This window comes from Nannobrachium achirus, assembly GCF_963921795.1.
Source record: "Nannobrachium achirus genome assembly, chromosome: 7".
In the NCBI taxonomy this organism is placed as follows: Eukaryota; Metazoa; Chordata; class Actinopteri; order Myctophiformes; family Myctophidae; genus Nannobrachium; species Nannobrachium achirus.
The window spans coordinates 54,037,550-54,056,898 of record NC_137816.1 but is presented as its reverse complement, the minus strand read 5'-3'; the positions used below and the strand labels follow the sequence as shown (position 1 = coordinate 54,056,898).

At 41.6% G+C, this 19,349-nt stretch overlaps 1 protein-coding gene across 1 annotated transcript; it reads left to right on the top strand.

The window, feature by feature from the left end:
- Positions 1-684: 684 nt before the first annotated feature.
- LOC308289149 (GATOR2 complex protein WDR59-like) lies at positions 685-11,641 on the top strand. Its single transcript, XM_080730748.1, has 8 exons — positions 685-923; positions 1,518-1,599; positions 1,766-1,878; positions 3,791-3,941; positions 5,379-5,448; positions 8,225-8,345; positions 10,447-10,589; positions 11,393-11,641. The coding sequence occupies exons 1-8, from the start codon at positions 697-699 to the stop codon at positions 11,626-11,628; spliced, it is 1,143 nt and encodes a 380-aa protein (XP_080586874.1). The 5' UTR covers positions 685-696; the 3' UTR covers positions 11,629-11,641.
- Positions 11,642-19,349: the final 7,708 nt, after the last annotated feature.

Below are 19,349 nucleotides of genomic sequence, written 5' to 3'. Positions count from 1 at the left end.
AATAGATTTTTTTCATTGTGTTTTTGTTGTTGACAATTACATGTCTGCTTGGCTTTTAGGCTTAGAAGTTGCACATTGCAGATATGACACATAACCTAAATATACAAAGAAAGGACTGACATATTTGACAACTTTATACTTTGATATACATTGATAGTGGAAATGGCCGAACTGCTATTTCCACCATTTTTTTTAAAATTATATATAACATTTTTCAATATGGAAACGATTATGATGACTATGACAAAATAATTGTGATTATGTCAAATTATTGCGATTATGTCAAATTATTGCTGTTATACGATTATTATGTAATAATTGTGACAGGCCTACCCCCTTTTTCTCGTTCTCTCTTTGTCTCTCTCTTTCTCCAACTCTTTTCTTCTCCTCATCTCATCTGGGTAGTTCAGTCTTTTTGGAATCCACATTCTTTCCCGCCTGTATGCAATCGATGGCACTGCAGTAACTCTAAGCCACGCTGTCACCTGAAACATCTGATAGCTTTCCCTTTTTCCTTCTCGTCTTCTGCCACCGTTAACAGTCAACTAACACTACTGTATATAATGCAAAAACATAAAGGGGAGGTTTTGGGCTTGTAAGAGCAGTCGGACATTCAATTTCCCCTTATTTCTTTTGTTTTCATAAACTGTTTTATTTGACCTTTTGTCGGGTCTGCAGTCAAGACGCAGTTAATTCATGCACAGGCAACAATTTGTCATCCAGACCACATTTAATTGTGTGGTGCTACGTCCCTCCGGGTCCCCCCATCTCTGTCCCCTCCTCTCTGTCCCGCAGAAATCACGGCGGTACAAGACCAAGGGGACGGACTACGGCAACAGGCCCATCAAGCTGGCCGGGAAGGTCATCATCCAAGAGATTTCATGTCTGCTTCCCGTCCACAAAGCACTGGGAGAGAGCTATATGTGAGTGGTGGCTTCATAAAAAACATATACGTCTTTATTGTGATTCTTCAAACGAGTATTACAAGGGTTTAACTGAAAAATCCACTCCAGTGAGCCATTGTAGTTTTTTCCCCCTCTCTCTCTCTGTGTTCTGAACTTCTGATGTCTTTTCAGAACAATATGTTTTGCCTGCGGGTGTCGCTGTTGAGGCGATTTTGCCAGTAAATCTGCTGCGCTCCCACTGGGGGAGAAAGAGAGGGGAGGAGAGATGTGGGGGCTTTTCTGAGCCTTTTCTTTTTTTTTTTTTTTTTTAGATTGTAAAGATTGTAACTGCTTTTATCTCTTTTAGTCTCTTTCTTGTATTCTGTCCTCTGATCTATATTTTAATATTGCTCTATGTAAATGTATAAAGCTGTTGATTATTTTATTGTATTGTATCTCGGCTATATTCCAAATGAGGGTCTGACCCTCAATTATACTCTGAGTTTAAATAAAGGTTATGAATGAATGAACATTTGATGTCATGAGACCTTAAACATTTTGTTTGATGACACAAACGGCTGACGCTTTAATTGTGTCAGGGCCTTAATGCTCATGTTATGTCTTCGTCTTCAGTCTGAATGTGAACGACATCCAAGACACGTGTCAAAAGAACGCTGCAGCGTCTCTCACCGTGGGCCGCAGGGACGTGGCCAAGGTCTGACACACCACAACATTTCTGTTGTACCTAGATAAATACTCTGTTTTAGCTTCAATTCAATTTAACACTGAGTGTACAAATAGATAGATTAACACGTGTGTGTGTGTGTGTGTGTGTGTGTGTGTGTGTGTGTGTGTGTGTGTGTGTGTGTGTGTGTACGTAGGTTTGGGCCCTGGCAGGTGCCGCTACCTGTCTAGACCTGAGTCCAGACTCGGACCCGGACACTGACACTCCCTGGGCCCGACACCCCTTTGGACGCTCCCTACTGGAGACTCTGTGAGTAGCAGTACAGCACGTTCACTTTTATTTATTAGAAGACCTGAGGCAGATTCTAAAAAGTGTCTTCTAAATCCTAACAGTGGTGCTCAAACCTTTTCATGTCAAGAACCCCAGAAATTGATATGTATTTGGCCACGGACCTCCATCTCAAAATATTTTGTTCCAGGGACCCCCAGAATCAAAGATCTGAGTAAAAACAGTTTGCTTTAAAAATATATACTATATATCCAAAGATTTTTCAAAAATACCAGATCTACAAGCTCATATGACCTTATATGCTATTTTTATAGCCAAAGTGTAGAATAATGGTGGTTAAAATCTAAAATGACCTAGGGCTGGCCTACCGGTCCAGGGGCATACCACATAGGCTCGGTGTAGCCTGACAGCATGTCGCTGGTTCGATTCCCGGGCCCCGACCAACTTTGCTGCATGTCACTCCCCATCTCTCTCTCTCCCCATTTCCTGTCAGCCTACTGTCCTACCAATAAAGGCATAAAAGCCCCAAAACATAAAAAAATAATAATAATAATATAATAATAATATAAAATGACCTATGCTTTCCGAGTTTTAATGGGTTACTAGTACATGAACAATACTTAAACAGCATAAAGCCCAGAATAAACAATTTGAAGCCTTTAGTGACATGAACAATCCCACAAAATATCATAAGATCATATCATAAAGCAAGCTTATTCTGTTACTAGGACAAGATATGTTATTCGTTTCTCATCTGACACTCGACTCATCTCCCATAAGGCCCTCTTACATCTAACAACTTTGAAAACATTTGGGAAAGATTTGGAAAGATTTCTTTTTTTTTTTATATACCGGTATATATTTTTTTTACATACAATACACAAAGACAAAGACATTCACATTCACACACATACCACCTGCACATGCCTATCTAGAGTAGTAATATCAATAATAATACATAATTCCCATACATTGCCCACAAAGATCTTCTTCAACCATACATTGTTATTACATTAGGTAGTTATTTCCATGGTATTCATATACATCTCTGCCCCTAACTTTATATGTCAATCTCTCCAACCCCGATGGAATTCATGAGTTCCCGATGCCACATCCTCAATGTTGGGGCTTCAACACTTTTCCAACATAATGCCACAGCTCTTCTAGCTTGAAGAAGACCAAAGTCAAACATTTTAATTTGCTTTGCTGAATGTATAAAGTTCCTTGGGTGAATTCCAAGTATACAGAGCTTGGCATTTAGTGGGATGGTAATTTTAAAGATTCCTGACAGACACTTTATGACTTCATTCCAAAATATTTGTATCTTAGGACACTCCCACATACAGTGAAATAAGGTACCTTTTTCAATTGAGCACTGGAAAGATTTCTTTAAGACTACGCTCTCACACTATAAGATTTGAAAAAGACTTTCCAAAGACTTAATGATGATTTTTCAAAGATTTCTGTTGTTTGGCATGATGTACTGATGTTTTTATCAATGGATGTTTGATTATTGCTCTTGAACCCAATGTTTATTGTTTCAATAAAGTAACCAGGGACGTGCAGAGAATGTTAGAAATTTATAAAGGGGCACTTTTGGTGAAAATAGCAGTCGGCTATTTCCGATGCTTGATTTCTACACAGAGAGGACAATTCTTTCAACATAAGATGCCGCATTCTAGTTCAGGAGAGTTTGGACAAGACAATTCTCTTGAATGATGCCTTCAGGTATGGCATTGAAAGAGGGCATTTGTGTTTCTTTCACCATAGTAAAAACTGCATTCATGGTCAGGAGAGGGCACTTTTTACAGACTGATAAAAGGGCAGGGGCTCAAGCCCCCTTTGATGTCTATGTGTGCACGTGGCTGAACGTAACTAACTAACAGCTGTACATATAACTCACTGTCTTATATTCATGGTTCTTTGTTAACAGTTTGGACCACTACAGCCAGATGAGTGATGTTCAGACCCTGGCCATGTTGTGTTGTGTGTTCAAGGCCCAGGGCTCGCCTCAGGACTACTACTCCCTCTATGGACACATTCCCCCCCGGCCTTCAGGCTTTTCTTCTCACCACTCACGCTACGTACGTCTTATCTTCTACCACTTTTTCGAGTCACGTGTTCAAATACTGGATTCTGATTGGCTAAATTCCGGAGGTTATGACAGAACAACTGCCGCAAAGTTGTGTGAGGACTTGTCCGAGATCAATGCGCCTCAGTGTACATCCGGGGACTTCAGGAGGTAGTCGGAACACCTTTCCCCCAACCAACAAATGACCGTGGCAACGGTCCTATGTTTACTAACGTGCATGCTATAGTCGCCGATTTATTTGGATCCAATGCAATCCGCCAACTTTAAAGCCCCTTTTCTCTGAACCTATGCCTTTCTGGAAGCGAACAGCCTCTATTTACGGCCGGAACGGTACTTCTAACTGACGTTAGCTTAGCTGTAAGCTAGACGCATGGATTAGTATGGAGTTGGCGCCATCTGTTGGTGAGTAGAAGATGTTGTTGGTGGAACTATCTGCTGTCTCGCGGAAGTTTTATAGGCAATAATGATTGTAACTTAAGATCCTTGCAAGTTACAACTATGTGTTTTCTTTCATGTATAAGGGAAAAAGTGGTAGAAAAGCTATTTACCACTCGGGGTCGGACATTATGCTCTGATAATGTCCTGTGTGAGGGTGTTATCGGACTCGGCTTCGCCTCGTCCGATCACCCCCTCACACAGGACATTATCAGAGCATAATGTCCTCTCACTCGGGGTAAATTGCTTACTTCTCTTTGACTTGTTTGCCACTTTAGACATGTAGTCCCTGCTTGAGGCATAATTATAGACAGAGAAATGTTGATCAAAAGTGATCGACAGTACAAGCTCACTTAACTCATTTACTGCCTCACCCAATAATCCCGAGAAAATCCCTATGTTCTCTCCCTGCCTGGCCCGCGTAAAAGTGCTTCCGGTTGTATATCCGGTTTCCGCCGGATATGGTTTTTGTATCCGGTTGGGGGCGGGACCAAAGCGCAGCTACCGTTAGCTATCATTTAAACAGTAGTAGAGGGAGCTTGGCGATGGAAGCGTCTTTTTTCAATGGGATTTTTTTATTTGAAAGCTGTGATCGGGTGTACACACGCCTGGTGCATGATCCGTGCACAGGACATGCGCGATGTGCACGCACGCGCCCACGTTAAAAGGTAAGGACAATGTGGCAGACAACCCCGACAGTCAATCTTTTGTTAAACGACGGTGTATGAGTTATAGCTCACTTAGATGATGTGATTGACTTAATTATATTTTGCTTGACCTGGGCCGCTGGCAAAGCGGTCCAGGCACCTGTGCTCTGTGTAGCCTCACAGCGTGGCCCAGGTTAGAGTCCTGATCCTGACGGCCTTTGCTGCATGTCACTCCCCATCTCTCTCCCCCATTTTCTGTCTGCCTACTGTCTATCCCTATCAATAAAGGCATAAAACCCCAAAAAGATATACCATAATTATTTATATATTTTGCTTGGTTCTTTCAGCCCAGCTACTCCAGTTCTGTGACCTCGGGTTCCTGTTCTAGTACGTCAGACTCAACAACCTGGAATGTCGGTAAGATAGCATCAGCCCACACTGAAAGAAAATCATTTGGCATGGAACCTACGTAGGTATGGCTCCGGCTAATATGCCAGTCCTTCGTTGGTTTTGAGGGCAACAATGAATGCCGGGGGACAATTTGTTTGTCACATACTGTATCACATCCTGTACCCATAACCATTTATTCACATAGACAATTTAACCATTTAAAGCTACAGTCTTACTGTATATACTTAGTTGACCGGGTCCCCCAGGGTTCTGTACTTGGTCCTCTCCTGTTTCTCCTTTTACACCAAATCTCTTCACCGAAGACAGTGGTGACGCGTTGTGAGCTTGTAGATCGGCTATTTTAGCTGAATGTTTGCCCCAGAATAGGGACACTAAGGTTCACGTGGTTGATAGATTAACATCACTGTCTGTAAGGAAAGCTCCCCGTCAAAGGAAACGGTATAGTCCCGCTGGGAAGCCCTGAGAGTCTGGTGAGTTGACGAAGAACAACGAAGGTCTGTTGCTGGCGTGCTTTGCCTTTGTTGGTACACAGCATTCAGTATGGAGCAACTCGGTCGAAAGGTCGCTGTTTTCCACCCTGTGTTTTGGTTCCTTCACGCCCTGATAAACTCCAGTGTCTCCTCACTGGTGAATTCTTCCCCGGTTTGGTTTCCCATGTGGGAGACCAGGGTTTGAATCCCCAGGTCGGGTGTTACAGCTGCGATTACCATTCTCCGTCGGGAGAGGACACCACCACTTTGTAGGATTGTAGCTTCAACATCTGATATTTTAATCTAGATTTGTTAATCCTGTTATTCTGGTTTTATCATTTTTGGAGCTGTGTGAAACACAGGCTCCCTATACGTGGCTGTGTGGGTCTGTGTGTCTGTGTGTGTGTGTGTGTGTGTGTATGTAGCCTGACTTCGGCGCGTAACTAGTGCCGCACCATTTACGCCACTCGCGCAATATATACATCAAAATGTGCGGCTCGGCCGGGAATGGTGTTCTATTACCTTTCGTTCCGATCCGCCTTACCATGCCGACGTAATCGGCAAAAAACGACGCTTAATTGTCCCCATTGACTTATAATGGGACAATGCAAGTAAACCATAGGAGCTACAGTTTCAAACCTCGGAGAGGAGATTCATAATGATTTTAAGAATGAATCGAAAAATAATTACATCACTCGGCCTCATGGTGGCGCTATAACGGCCCACTTTACGTTTTGCCCCGTAACTCTTGAACCGTGGATCGGAAAATTAAAATTCTTTTTTCCCTGGATTCCTTGGGTCAAGACGCATCTCCCCATATAGGCCACGCCCAGGATAGATTTTCCGCCATCTTGAATTTTCTCCAAAACACACTTTTTGCTCCTTTTCCTACATATTTTCTTCAAATGTCACAAAAATCGGTACACATGATCTACACACACACACACACACACACACACACACACACACACACACACAGCTCCACTTCACACGGGTGTGATTTTTAAAGTGTTTAGTATTAGCTAGTGATCTGATTCTGTATCGCTGAATCATCATCTTTATCGAAGAAGATTTGTTTTGTGCACGCTGGCATGAGTTTGTAGTATTCCATGAGAAGATAGAGGTAGAGTGAGAGCAGAATAGAAAAGAAAGAAATGGGATAGAAGCAAGTTAAATAATCAAAAAAAGAGACACATACTGTACAGTATAAACATAGCTTATTTGACAGCAGGTATGTAAATTATGTTTTGAACATTAGCATAAAACAGTGCATGTTCTTTTTGAAACATTTGCATGATGTGTACATGACAAACCAGCATGAGGCGGGGTAAAACAACTAAAACAAATTAGCAGCAGGTACAGTGCTGAGTGCTCTTAAGGTGCTTTTCAATAGACCAGTTTGTGCAAGAGGAAAGATAAAACCAACATAATTCACATAGTTGAATGCACCTTTGGTGAAACCACGTCTGGTAGAATCTGGGTAAGGAAGTTTGAATGTAATCTACATAAGGGAAGTAATCCAAGGTATTCATGACTTGTTGAACTTGTCTGATGGTCGCCGGGTAGAAACTGTTCAGGAGTCAGGCGTTCAGGCTCTTGATACTGCGGTAGAGCTTGCCCCGCTGGTGTAGTACTGGCATGAACAGATTGTGGCTGCGGTGGTGATTGATTGTCTTTTATACATTTTGATACATTGAGATTTGACCACTCACCGCTGTCCATCCACAGCACCTACCGTTGGTTTCTCCGTGCACAGGCTGTGCAACAAAATATGCAACCTCCCTGCTTATCATCCCCCAAATGAATGTGTGGGATTTTGTTTTTTGTGTCATTGATTTAATGCAGTGGTTCTCAACCTGTGGGTCGGGACCCCCAGGGGGGGAGTCTCCAAATTATTTTGGTGGGTCCCCAGATGATTAACTTAATGTGCAACATTGTTTTCTCTCTCAACAGTAAACAAACCAACATAAAGTGGAAGTGTATAGAGAGTAACTGCACATTACTAAAGTGACAATTGAAGGACTTTTTAATACCTCTAAAATGACAAATGAAACATTGGCCAAATTGTCAAATATTAGAGGCAGAAATTGTGAAAATAGTCGATCTACAAGGCGTTGTGAGCATGTAGATCTGCAATAGAACAATAGAACCGTATTATACAAAATGTAATGCTTCAACTCTCAGTGCTCGTCAGGGTAGTGGGGTCCCCAGTTCAAATATGACTATTTAGGAGGTCGCAGCCTGAAAAGGTTGAGAACCACTGGTTTAATGTACACACCTGTCAGATAACTGAAAACTGTTTTCCTCAACAGGTCGAGAGTCGGACCACGCGCCCCCCTGGGGAGAATCCTCTCCCGACGACTATCGCTATGCCAACCAGATGTACGCAGACCCAAGAGAACGAGAGCGGGAACAGCATGACATGAACAAGAGGTGATGTTGGATGTCTGCTACACACCTAAGTGTTGTTAACCCATTAAGACCTGAGGCCCGTTCTACAAATGCCTTCTAAGGCCTCATATACACAAAGACGATACACTGAGTAATTTCCAAAACGTTTCCAAACGGAATCGTCTCAAGAAATGCAAGTGTCCACATGAATCCACTGAGAACGCAACAAAACCACTGAAAATGCTGTAGTACATATGCCCGGCCTCACGGCCTGTGAGTGTAAAACTGCCACAAAGCACCAAAAAGAGAGAAGTTATGTTATTTTTTTGCATGTCCACTTGTTGCTGATGGAGGTGCTGTGGGAGGGAGGAAGGAGTACAGTTTGCTGTAAAAGCTCTATTGCACTCAGTAGCACAAACACAACATGTTTGATGTTGTTGGGAGGGGAGGGGGGCTCGGCACTAGTCATGTGACGGTTTGATTTTTTTTACACCGGTTCGGTGTGGTCAATGTTGACCACTTGGGGGCGCAGATAAAGAGGCGGGTCCCTGTCGCAGCAGCACTAAACTCCGAGCAGTGAGCTGTGTCAACAGTAGCAGAATGCGCTCCTAGACTCACTCAGTATATTCACAAACATAATAAATACAATACAGAATGAATTTAATGCTGTCGGAAAATACACGTGACGCCGACAGCATACTTTTACATTTGTAAGATATATTTTAATTGGATACTTTTTTATTTTTTATTTTTTCAACTCTGTTTAGTCGGTATTCATAAACTGAACCGGTATCATCAAGTAAACCGGATCGAACTGGTAAAACCGGAAACCGTCACAACGCTACTCGGCACATGCGGTTAGGGAGAGGTTGTGCTGCAACGTCATAGCTTCAGGAATTATGTGTATTTGGCTGTACACACGGAGACGTGACGGCACCGTCTTCAGATCGATTCACTCTGGTAGCCGGTTTCAAAGATGTGCGCTGTCTCCGTGTGGCAGAAAGGCCTAAACAATAAAGAACGGTGCGGAATCACCCAAATTTGTTTTCGCCTGGAAGCCGCCTAAATCAGTAGTTCTCACACTTTCAAAAATGTCCAAAAATAGCAAATGTACAAGCGTGAGCTTGTATATCTGCTATTTCTAAAAAGCAGATATAGTTTGAAATCGGTACACAGATCACATAGTCATGTGATCAAGATGGATTTGTCAGATATTTCGTATTCTATCCTGATTGGCTAACATTGGATTTCAAAGTTTCCAGGATTGGTCCAGGCTGGCTCAAATCAGGAACGCAGCTTGCAATTTGCGTGAGATTTTGCACGCACATTCCCACTAGGTCAAGGAACAAATGCCACCCTTTTCAAATTGGTCTGTTATATCACCACCAGCAGGTCAACTTTTGCTAATCACATATTTGGAACAAAATGCCTCAAATCATGCATGCAGCGTTGGATTGCTGTGGAAGGCCCAAGAACACATGGCACCCTTTTCACATTGGCCTATTATAACGCCACCAGGAGGCCACAATAACCTACCTGACCTGGCGGAGACCTGTGTTCGGAAGAGCACTGCTTCTAGTTCATTTTGCCATGTCTTTGTGACATTCTGTGCATTCAACACATGAGCCTGGCACATTGTAAAAAACGGTCATGGATTTGTAGGTTGGTTGCCTGGCTTACTTTGAAATGGACTCAGTAAAGAGGTTGGGTCAGACCTCCACTCCATTTCTGTGTAATGAACCACACCTTTAAAGTATTATAAATGATGGGGTTGTTATTAAAGAGACTCCTAGCAGATTTCATATTCTCGAGATGTACAGTATAACTTTAATGGCACAGTTGCATTAATGCGTCAATATTGCAAGCAATGAGCTCTATGTACATTATAAAAGATAATAGCACTGTGGCTTTCACTGGCAAATAATCTGGAATAAAGCAATTGAAATAACTGACCAGACAGCAACATTAGCTGCGCAATACATATTCAAACATTACGTCAGATATTAGATCATCTGTGGGATGAGATTGTGTCCATCACAAAGTCAGACAAATAGCCAATTTTCAAATTTGTTCACTTGACATTGACCAGCCTTCCATTTCACAAATGACTCTTTATCATTTTGTTTTGTTTTGCTGTCACCAGGCTGTTGGACCCTGCCAATACGTTACAGTTTGATGACTTTAAGAAGTGCTACGGAGAGATTCTCCACCGTTGGGGACTCAAGGACAAGCGGGCAGACGTGCTCAAGTTCGCCTCCTGCCCTCCTGAACCCCACAAGGGCGTTGGTGAGTTCATGGAGATTCTCGTAGAAATGTACCATCATTTTGTACTTCATTACCTGGTTTTACCATCATTGTACCATCGTCATTGGTTCTCAATTCTCACATCAAGGCCCCCAAACTGATATGTATCTGAAAAGATTTTGTGCCATGGACCCCCATAAGAGAGATTTTGTGTTGAAACTTTAAACGAAATCGATTGAAAATAGCAGATCTACAAGTTGCATAGTGACTCGTTGTGAGCTTGTAGATCAGTTATTTTCTAATAGACTGTCTAAGTATAAAATGGGGTTAAAGTGGTTCAACTGCTTTGAATGCTATATGAATTAATCTTGCTGGGGACCCTCTGGAATCTCCTCAATGATCCCACTTTGAGGTCCAAATTAATTAACCACGGGTCTAAATTAATCACATAACAGTAGATAGTTTAATAAATAATCTGAAATAAAGGTTGACAAATAAGTCGTTTTTGGAAACAATCGTTAGTTACACCCCTACATGTACCCCACACACTGTCCTGTCCAAGCAATAATCTATCAAATACAATTGACAATTTAGGTATTTAGCAGACCCTCTTAATCCAAAACGATTTACAATAGGATATGTACATCGAAGCTATACACACTATAGCTTCGACGTGCGATAGGATGCCAAGTCGAAAATGGCCTGAGATTAGTCTATAATAAAAAGGCTTTCTAAATGACATGTAAGGTCGTCGAGGAAGGCAAGTGCTACGGTAAATGCTAATAAAACTATGTGAAGTGATGATGTGACCTGACTGTGACCATGTCTGTATATCCCATGGTCAGAGTTTGGGCTGTACTGCTGCCACTGCCGCAGCCAGGCGCGGGGGACCCAGTGTGCGGTGTGCAAGCGGCTGACCTTCCAGTGCGCCATCTGCCACGTGGCCGTGCGCGGCTCCTCCAACTTCTGTCTGAGCTGCGGCCACGGCGGCCACACTGCCCACATGATGGAGTGGTTCCGCTGCCAGGACGAGTGTCCCGCCGGCTGTGGCTGCCAGTGTCTCCACCAGAGCACCTTCTGAATTGATGCTGCTACACCCCCCCCCCCCCCCCCCCATGTGCCCCACACACACGCCTTTTGATTTGATATTGTGCAAATAAAGGAAGGAGTTATAGAGGGTATGCGCATGCATAAAGTGAATGTTAAATTGAGTGGCAAAGTGAGTTGTTTAACGTTGTTTAATGCAATCAGATGGGAATTTTCTGTTTGGATGTATGGGCTATCAAGGCCAGAACGTTTTCTTTTCTTTTTTTTTTGCCACTCAGTAGGCACTCCCGCATTAGCCTGGCCAGCCAGCCTCATACTGTGCATTCACTCACTCGTTCCTTCCCACAATATAAGGACTGGACTTTGGGCTATAGGCAGCTTGAAAAGTGGGCTGGAGTACTTGCCTTGACAGACAGACTCCTCTAACCAATCAGCATAGCGAAACATCTCTCAGCCAGTCGGAAGAAGGGCAAACAAACACGTTTTTTCGGCCAATGAGCGCATACTCCTGTTCCTTTTTAATTGTTGTAATTGATTCCAACTCTGAAATCGCTTCACTTATTGCTTATTACACTTGTTGCATCGAGGGCAGCCATGTTGTTTTGAAAATGCTGCGGCAAGCATCTACGTCACCATCTACACATGGACAATCAGGGGAAGCTTTTCACTTGTTGTGCGGACAGCAGTTGAAACACAGTCACTGATTGGCCCCGATCAGAAAATGATCAGGGCCAACTTCTCATACTATCTGCTGAAGTCCAGACCTCAAACTGTGGGAAGGAGGAATGAGTGAACGCAGTATGAGGGATGGCCCGCCAGGCTATTCCTGCATAACTTCTGGTTATGATGATGAAGTTACGTGCATACCCTCTATTGTGTAAAATAAATAATACAATAAATAATAATAAAATTGTGTAAAATAAATAATAATAAAAGAACAGAGAAGTGATTTGTTAGAATTGGCTATATGCACAGCAACCATTTCTCACTTCCTTCACACAGGTGTTACCAATAATACTAAAGAAGGCTCTGTTCCATTCTGGTCAAACAGTGCTGATATTGTGCATGTTGGCCCACTGGAAACACTCTGCTACACCACTGGGTCTCATAGTGTGGTCCAGGGACCCTCATGGTTCCTTGGGGGTTCCAAATGAACTCTGAGAGTGTACACATGGAACCAAATGGACCCTATTTGGTTCTTGAGAACTACTGTGCTACATGAAATGGAACAGAGCCTTAATTAGTATCATTTGTAACACATTTGAATTAAGTGAGTAGAGACCTAACTTCTCTCCAATATGGCTGCTGTGCAGCGTGCACATGGCCTATTACAGTTAGTTATGCTCTGAAATGGATGTAAGTTTATTCTGCATACTAGCAGTCTAATGTACTTTGACTCTGTCCATCAAAGACGAATGGACATGGAGTTTAAAGCAGTTTGAGAAAAACCTGAATGCACACACACACACACACACACACACACACACACACACACACACACACACACACACACACACACACACACAATTGATCCGTGAGCATGCATGCACCTACTCCAAAGGACAGAATGATACCCTTCTGTCAAGGTGGGGGTTCTGATTGATGTGTCAGCCTCCAATGCACTAGTGTGTAAACATGCGACGCGAAGAGCTGAATGTTTTAGTGCTGAAGTCTCTACATGGTCTCTGAAGGAAGGACTGTACACATGCCAAGTACCTTGCAGCTTTTAATGCGAGATAATTCACTTTTACAACATGCATACGTTCTTAATTACAGGGCAATATTTTTTTGAATGTGACCATTAAAAAACTGTTTTTTTGACATACTGTATATATTAAAAAATAAAACGAGTATTTCAATTTGTGTCCCTTTTTAGATTACCCTTAAAAAATCTTGTCATGAAACCCATTCTTCAACAATAATATGTTTCTGCTTTTTTTATTGATATACTGTATTAAGTCCTTTGTCCTTTTGGTTTATTTATTGGTTTTGTCACTTGACGTGACAAAACCAATCCACTGAACGTAGCGTAGCAGACTCCCGGCTGGTAGTGGTACAGGTACCCAGGCTAGTCTGTCTCCCCAATGACATTTCCCTCTCTGCTTCCTTCCCCCCCTGAATCGCATCGCCAGGTGCAATTTATTATCCCTTCAGGCATACAATGTTTTAATGGTACTCATACTTGAAATGAAAATAGCCATAATCATTGTATTATTTAGTAGAATTGTCTTTTTTATAGTACAATACTTTATGTTTGAATAGTTTGTTATTTCAAACCTGCATTTGTATTTTGATAGTTTTATCATCCAAATGAATATCCAAAGTCCTCATTGTTTGTATCATTATATGAATGATTGAATATTCCATTACCAGCACAGCAGCAGAAACACATAGACACAGAAGACCGTGACCATTCAGGACCATAGGTTTAATAGGTTAGGTAGCCTACAGGGATTTCCCAATCTAGTCTGGTGGAAAAGGGCTAATTTATTTTTTGGCAAAAAGGTTTCATATGACATAGTTGGCCATACTATGGCCACAATCCCAAATGTAATGTTTTTACATCAGCAGATTCAACTTAAAGGGGAAGACCACCCATTTTCAAAATTGAACTATGTCATTAATATACCTTAGAGGAGTTGTGTGGAAATAGAAAAAAAGTTCCCCCCCTTCTGTGTTGCCTAGAACTGGAGGATTGATTTTGGGGTTTGTATTGTAAATTACAATGTGTGATGTCATCAAGTTGTACTTTACAATACAAACCCCAAAATCAATCCTCCAGTTCTAGGCTACACAGAAGAGGGGGAACTGTTTTTCTATTTCCACACAACTCCTCTAAGGTATATTAATGACACAGTTCAATATTGAAAATGGGTGGTCTTCCCCTTTAAGGTCATCCGGTCTCTCCTTGATCAATAACTCCTCTCTCATAGTCAGGGACGGGGCTGGTCCTCTTCCAGCTCTCAGGCACAGGGACAGCGCTGGGCCGCTTCCAGCTCTCTCAGGCACAGGGACACGGCTGTGCCTCCTCCATCTCTCTCTGTGCCAGGACCACGCAGACCTCATAGACCCTGAAGGAGGCGAAGGCTGCAGCCACCAGGCAGGACGCTCCCAGGATCAACCACCAGTTGAAGAAGCCAAAGGAGGCTCCCTGCGGAGGAGCGGCAAGTTCACAACACAGTCCACTCATACTTCAGACATGTGGCTACTCAGCAGAAAACTTAATAGCCTGATTTATGTTTAATAAAGCTATATAGCCTACTAGGGAGTGTCACTGTAAAATGTTTTTTCCATGACATGCAATGCGTGTCACAGGATAAGAGCTTGAAATGAATGAAACAATGGAATTAATGAAATCTTTTGCGGAATAACAACTATAGAATATCATGCTGTAAATATGGAATGAAAACATGTTTTCTTTTGTTCTCTCTTAGTAGTAACTAGTCTGTTGTCGAGCCCTTGAGCAAGACAGCGACAGCTCCAAGGTGTAAAGTTCTGGTTACCTTGACAATGGAGAAGAGTCCAAAACACACCATTGAAATCATGGCGATGATCTGGACACAGAGTGGAGGGCTAGAGTCTTCAGCCATGGTCAGTCAAGTCTGTCAGTCAATCAATGTCAGTAACTATTTTTCTTCCTACCTATCCACTTGCCTTTGTGTCTTTCTAAATAACAAAATGACTTGATGTCTTTCTAACTAACTGTCTTGACTGTTTCAATAATCTCCTTCTCTAACCATTCGTTATTGTAGCTGCATAGCCTACTTGCAGATGTAGACTGGTGTAGTTTTTTTGAAAATGGATTATGGTCACAGAAGCAAGGTTACACTCATTGAGGATCACAGCTGTTTAAACAAGTTGTAAGGGTTATGGGCCAAGGTGTACCTGGATGCAGGTGTAGGAAGGTCATGGAGGGATTATACTGTAGATGCTATCAGCTGTACATTTGAGGGCTGTTGTTGTTCAGGGTTAGTGTTATAGTGTTACTGTTTCAGATTACAGATGGAGTGTGTCACAGGCATTAAAGTGCATAGTCTTTCTTACAGGTTTTGGTTGCAGTCATTTAAGGTTACAGCCAGGGTTTTAAGGTTAACATTTTTGTAGGGCTAAAGTTATACAATAGATGGTTATCATCATTGGATCGATTTAGTGCCTGAAGAGACAGAATTGCTGCAAGGCTTAAAGGCATTTAAGAGTAAATAAGAGACACAGTACTGCTACGTTTTGACTGTTACTTTGGTCTCCCTGCCATTTTGATGGATAAATGATCATCTTTTGCCAGAGATGCTGTTGTATAAAAATGTATCCGGTTTTAAAATGTCACTACTCGCTGTAGACTATAATTTTTGCTGCTTGTCCAAATTACAGTCACTGAAGATAGTATCTTATTTCACACAGTTACAGTCAGACCTTTCAAATGACCTTTCTTGCACTCTTAGTCATTCAGGCTCTCTGGACAAGTCCTTTGTCTGCAAAAAAAAAGAGTTTAAATTACAATGTTTTGCATCTACAATGATTATGAAGGGGTATTTATTGATTTCAACCACAATACTGTACATCTGAACTGAACCCAGACTAGATATTTCCACCACGTCTTTCCTATTGGCTAGCAATAACACTTACATCATTACTATCGTGTTTTCTTTTTCTAATATACTGTAAATAAGTGTAAAGAAAAAAACAGGACACATAAATTAGTCATGCATAATTCAACACCTAAACAGTGAGGTTCAATTCAATTCAACGTTGTTATGTCAATTATTAATCATTAATAAATTACACTTTCACTGTGTAGAGATAGACCTATTGAACTGCTCATGTAAAAAAAAGCAAGGAAAAAGAGTTCATGAATAACAAGTTACTATACCACACCTAGATCCAATATTGCTTCATGCAGGAGTATCCATAGTGCGTGTTTGTTGCAAATAGTAACATCACTGGATGAATAATCCTTTGTAAAATGAAAATGTTGAAAAATGGTGCAAAAGAGGACATTATTCAAATAGAAACAAAAATATCTAGTCTGATTTCTTCTGGGCAAGCAGGCAAGAAGCACACACCCACAAACAACCAAGGCAGGTAGGGTGAGTCTTTGAGGTGAACCGTGTTTGCTTTAATAGGGTTTATAAAGAGTTTGTGTTGAGAGCATCTAATCCACAGTAAATCTAAATACGCTGCTGAGAAACCCCATCTTATCTGGTGATTTAATTAATTAACCTCTTGGCTAAGAATACAGTACAAATAGTGTGTGCATACAACGGGACTCTGTTATTCTACAGACAGACAGACCAACCATACAAAAGTCATACAATCTGCCAGTTTGGAGCAGATTGTATTATAATATTATAATAATGTTATATCAAGTCATGTAGTTTCATTTATTCAAGTGACATTATCTTGAAATAAGGGCGCATTGCGACCTCGCCCTAAAAGTCAAGGTCGCACCAATTCTTGGCCATCTGGCCAGTGATGTATATCGGACCAGTTACCCATATATGGAGACCCCTGGTACCCATATATGGAGATCCATGTACTGTATATGGATATATGCTGTGAGAGCCCAAACATGCTTAGTCAGTTATTTGTTATGTGAAGGTCCTATGATGTCTATGACATCTGACATCATACCCATACATGGAGATCCTGTCTGTAGAACCAGCCACACAGATATGGGCTGTATGGCCATCTGTCTTGGCCATTTATGGATTCTGTTAGTGTGGTATGTGGCCGATGTGGCCTCCATATATGGGTATTCCCATATGAAGTCCTGTTAGATATGGGCTTAATATTGATGACATTACAAACCCATACATAGACCATTAAAAAAAGTGGACGGACGGACGTCAACGGGCAACCTGTGACGGTTCTGATAGTAAACTGTGACCACAAACGGATGAGATGAGGGATGTCTTCCACTTGCTTGAAAACAAAGATTTTATTTTATACAGTAGTTGCTAAATTGAATGACCTTGTCCATCCACCTGTTTGGCCTGCACCTTTAAGATCCTTTGCTTCAGTGACAGATCTATCATCATCTACTTCAGGGTTTCCCAAAGTGGGTGCCGTGATCATGCCAGTCCAGGAAGAATAATTTGATGATATTTGGAATTCATCAATATTACTGCATATATATCACTTCACTATGCTTAGTAAAACTGACCTGATTTGCACTGTACTTGATGAGTTCTTTTTCCATCTACAGCCAACTCTCCTCACCAAAAATAGCAGATCTACAAGCTCAAAAAGCGTCATGTTGTAACACGTTGTGAGCTTGTAGATCGACTATTTTTGGTGAACCCTAGGGGTGCAGAGTTATGCCCTGAGTCAACACAGTTTGAAAACCCCTGATCAACTTGATTCTAATCTGTTCTAAGTGTGATGAGAATTCAAGAACGTTGGTGGATTAGCCATGAGGGTTGTGTGTGTGTGTGTGTGAGTGCGTGCGCGAGTGCGTGCGTGCGTGCGTGCGTGCGTGCGTGCGTGCGCGCGCGTGTGTACACACAACCAAAAGTGAGAATGTGTTTGTGCTTGTCTAATATCCAGGCAAATCAGAGAGTGTAGTCTGAGTGCCTAAGAAGCTCAATGAAAAGTAACCCCCCACCCTGTCTCCTCAGGTCATGCCATATCAATGCTTATTTAATTATAGCCTAGTGTCAGATATCACTCAATTTTGAGAGATGGAGAACTAGTAAGATTGTTTTGCAAAGTAGGCTACAAAACAATCTGTATACCAACATCCAAGGGCACACATTCAATCTGTTATTTTGTATTATCATTAACATCACAAACGTTTTCATTGATTGAAGACTTTATTAAAGTTTGCAAAGGAAAAGGTACAGTTTAATGACAGTACAGTTCACTGGTACAAGGTCAACTAAAAGGAGACCCAAGACAGCCTTTTGACTTATTTACATTATGAAACCTTTATGTATCTCATTAGGCTATATTGAATACAAAAAACTAAAGGAGAATTGAGCTTTACGTGATAATAATAATAAGGGTAATAATAATAATCATAATAAAAATTACTTTGTCAACTCAATCTGTATGGTAGAGTAATAGAATTAGTACATCTGCAAAATCCTGGGGAAGAGAACACTTAGCCTTAGTGGATTGCAGCTTTAAAACCAAATTACCAAACAACTTTATTAGCCTTGGATCAAGACTGTCAGATGTATTTTGTCGAGTCTGACTTTTACTTAGACATGCAAATGTAAAAATCTATCAAATACACCTATGATAAATTGATAGTTAAGGCTACATCTTTATCCATGTGTGTGTGTGTGTGTGTGTGTGTGTGTGTGTGTGTGTGTGTGCGATTTCATAAATTCGCCAGAAGATGGTGCTATTGGCGATGCCAAACATCAAACACCATTGCCTAATCGCAGTAGTAAACAAACCGAGTTCCAGAGCGAAAATGAGGATTAAACTTGTTAACATCCAAAGGTATTCCAAAAAAATATGCTTATTTAAAGATAATTAGAATTACGCTGTGTGTGTGCTTTTGTAGCATGTCAGAGAATCTACTCTCTCTGTAGTTGTCTGTTTACATCGTCATTCATTGCCTGGAAGGGTAAACTAGCAGATCCGAGGTGCGTTTCATGACACTGTCAAATCGGGATTTTTCCATCCTGCAAGTTAAACGTAAGCATTTCATATTGATTTTAAGCCCGGGCGGGACGGCGGGACCATACCAAAAAAATGTTTAGACAGCCTGACACAGCGATAATTGATACGAAGTTTAGTGAACTAAAG

Coding starts and splice junctions, on each gene's coding strand:
- LOC308289149 (XM_080730748.1), top strand. CDS start 697: ATGCACAGGCAACAATTTGTCATCCAGACCACATTTAATTGTGTGGTG. Junction 8,346..10,446: donor CAGCATGACATGAACAAGAG/GTGATGTTGGAT, acceptor TGCTGTCACCAG/GCTGTTGGACCCTGCCAATA. Junction 10,590..11,392: donor TGAACCCCACAAGGGCGTTG/GTGAGTTCATGG, acceptor TCCCATGGTCAG/AGTTTGGGCTGTACTGCTGC.